The 3,227-nt window shown below is 41.3% G+C and overlaps 1 protein-coding gene across 1 annotated transcript in view; it reads left to right on the plus strand.

Moving 5' to 3' along the window:
• Positions 1 to 403: 403 nt before the first annotated feature.
• The window catches only part of LOC109483856 (exonuclease 1-like), an 11,239-nt gene continuing 8,415 nt past the window's right edge, over positions 404 to 3,227 (plus strand). The window contains 5 exon segments of the mRNA XM_019787003.1: positions 404 to 1,607; positions 1,789 to 1,911; positions 2,126 to 2,240; positions 2,530 to 2,667; positions 2,885 to 3,111. Coding sequence (XP_019642562.1) covers positions 1,447 to 1,607; positions 1,789 to 1,911; positions 2,126 to 2,240; positions 2,530 to 2,667; positions 2,885 to 3,111 — 764 coding nt within the window. The 5' untranslated portion in view covers positions 404 to 1,446.

The following is a 3,227-nucleotide window of genomic DNA, read 5'->3' on the forward strand; positions in this document are numbered from 1 at the left end:
AGAAGTTAGGTTTGTTTGGGACGTTCAGTAGGCGTTTTGTCTGGCTTTCTATCTTATCAGCTTTTCCTTGGGTATACTGGTATATAGCTTGGCCTGCTAGCTTGGTAGAAAAGGATAGACATCGGGCGAAAAGACGTTTACAGAGTCTAACTTATATCAGCTTGGAGTTGATAAGCATACCGGATTTAAAGTAAAGGAAAAACGGAAGGAAAGTATGTGGTTCATGTTCAAACACTGTTAGAAGCTTACTGACAGTGACATGTGATACCCATGTTGTTTTACTGCCGAGTTTTCATCTCACGGCGTTTATTAGCAGAACGGACAGACGTAAAAGACAGACATAAATTCTAGAGTTTCTCCTGAAGTTGTTTACCCATGGCCGGTCCACGCAGGGGGGGCTGGACGGGTCCCGAAAAGCATGACGGGTAATTTCCGGTCTGAACCGCAGCGGGCTCATTCCTGCTGTCAGACACCGCAGTGAACGGACGTGTGGAGAGCTCCCCATTATACAGCTGCCGCGCGTCTTTCTAGTGCTTTTTCATCCTTGTTTTGACCGTCTGGTACGCGTTTGCCGGGCAAGTACGTGTCCCCAGAATACACCAGGTTAGTATAGACTTTGCTCACGTTGTGGTGATTTTTATTTTGTATTTTTAACCGCTGTTTTCTCGAAATACTGTGCGTAATTAACCATTGACAACTAACAAACATGCGGCCGTCGTAACATGCGGTGTGTTCATATCTAAAACTACACGATGGCAAAGAGATTCTTACTTTACGTTGTAACATTTGTGGGTCGATAAATAGTCTGACATGTGACGTTAGTTCCAATTTTGTTGCTATTATTTCTTAAGATTTAAAATTCCAATTGGTTTCGCGGCGCCCGATGGCAAGGGGGAGGGGGGCGAAAAATCCGAGCATGGGTCATGTGCAAGTTCGGACACGATTGTGTGGTCAAAATAACATCGATATGAAGTTTTAAGCCTAGGAAGCCACTAACAGTCATTTCCGTGATCCTTGTTAAGTTTAGATGCTGTATTTTCTTTTAAATTTTGAAAAATTGTGGAGTAGTGTTGAATGAGTCTTTATCCAGACGGTACATAGAAAGTTCACACTGTTTTTTCTTACTTAGTTAGAACCACCGTGCTACTGACGGGTTTGTAAATATGTATAGCGTGGTGCATTCAGTTTCAAGGGTGTAATGGTTGCAGAGTGTCGCAGGCTTTATTATGTGTTTACATATTCATCACAGTTCTCTTTAAATAGCGGTAAATACAAAGAGCCGCTGGTTTCTTACGTGTATTCGTATTCATCACAGTTCATAGATTCAAAGAGCCGCTCGTATGCATATTCATTGCACCACTATCATGACATTTTCATGCGAGTTTTTTTAATTTGTTGTGACATACACTTCAATGAATTTCCATTATTTTTTTTTTGCTCTGCAGAATGGGGATTAAAGGGCTTTTACCTGCCCTTTCGCCCTCAACACGACCCATCAACATAAATGACCTGACCGGGTCTGTAGTTGGAGTTGATGCCTCATGCTGGCTGCACAGGGGTTCCTATTCATGTGCTAAGGAGCTAGTTCTTGGTCAGCCAACCGACGGGTAAATACTCTCTCTCTCTCTCCCTGTCCCTCTCCTAGTAATCTCTCATTCAAGCAAAATTCTGCTATTTACATCACATTAGAAATGGATGTAACAACAGATAGTATATAATGCTCCATAAAAAAAAAGGTATGGTTTGTTAATTTTTGTTTGTAAAATCTGAATATGTTGTCATTTTCAGCTACGTCAACTTCTTCATGAGTTCAATTGAACGTCTCCTACAAAATGACGTGACACCTCTGGTGGTGTTTGATGGACCAAGAACGCTGCCAGCCAAGGCTAAAGAGGCTGCAGAGAGAAGAAGGTATGTATTCACATTGTGAAATATGTAATCCCTTGATATTTCAAGTTACCTGTTAGTTCTATTCTAATGAGAAGTTATGACATTAGCATGAGTAATCAATGTTTTGTAAGTTACTTCTATGGCCCTGCTCCCAAACTTGATACTCTTCATCCATAACAAAAGGTATTGATACATGTGTACAATCTTCACCGATACCTTTACATGTTCCTTCCAGAAAGAGGGAGGTGGCCAAACTCCAGGCTCGGACTGCGATAGATCAACAGAGAGCCAGGTCTTACTATCTCCAGGCTGTCTCCATCACGCCAGAAATGGTCGACAGAGTTATTGAGGTCAGTGGTCTTTGTAAATGTTTCTTATTAGGTAAAAATGGCTACAAAAAAAAGGCTATGTTTATTCGGCCAACATTTTAAAGGGTGATGAACAGTCATAAATGCCAAAGGTTTTACAGACATCAAAGAGCTATGTAATCTATCAGTATGCTTGTGTCACTCAGTGACTGTGAGGTATATTTTGTAGATGGTCAACTACATGTAGCTTTCCTAAACACAATTTGAGCAACCATGTGACCTGCTATCCAGTTAGCTGATGGAAAATGTAGTAAAAGTATTCACTTTACAGGCATTGGAAGTGAGAGGCGTCGACTACGTGGTCGCACCCTATGAGGCTGATGCGCAACTGGCGTTCTTCAGTATGAACGGCGCAGTGAGGTTCATCATATCAGAAGATTCTGATCTGTTGGCATTCGGTGCCAAAGAGGTAAACTTCTACTTGTATTATCTTTCCTATGTATGTGCTAGTTTGTGACTATGTTCTGTGGTGTGCTCCACTCAGTGTACCCAAAATATCAAATGACCTTTATAAAGGAAACAAAAACTCATATGTATGACTTGATAAGACAATATTTGATAACATTTAATGCAGAAATATTACAATGTTGTAAATTTTAAAGCTGATCTTTTCCTCCTTTTCCTAGGTTGTCTACAAATGGGACCCCGTAAGGCTGACTGGGCAGCTCATCTCCCAGAACAGCCTGCACCTGTCCTTCCCAGACTTCAGAGACTTCAGCCACGACAAGTTCCAGACTATCTGCATCCTGGCAGGGTGTGACTACCTGACGTCAATTTTTGGCATAGGGGTGGTCAAGGCGGCAAAGTTCGTGAACGCAATAGGAGACAGGAATATTTTCCAGGTTAGATTTGAGTGGAAAAGATCCTTTTCCACCCTAAACAATTCAACTTTCCCTAGAATGCACCAACTATACACTATATATTAAGGACTTAAGAATCACTACATGTATCTGTAAATCACTATACATT

Source organism: Branchiostoma belcheri, unplaced genomic scaffold, assembly GCF_001625305.1.
Source record: "Branchiostoma belcheri isolate BF01 breed outbred unplaced genomic scaffold, Haploidv18h27 scaffold663, whole genome shotgun sequence".
NCBI classification, from domain to species: domain Eukaryota; kingdom Metazoa; phylum Chordata; class Leptocardii; order Amphioxiformes; family Branchiostomatidae; genus Branchiostoma; species Branchiostoma belcheri.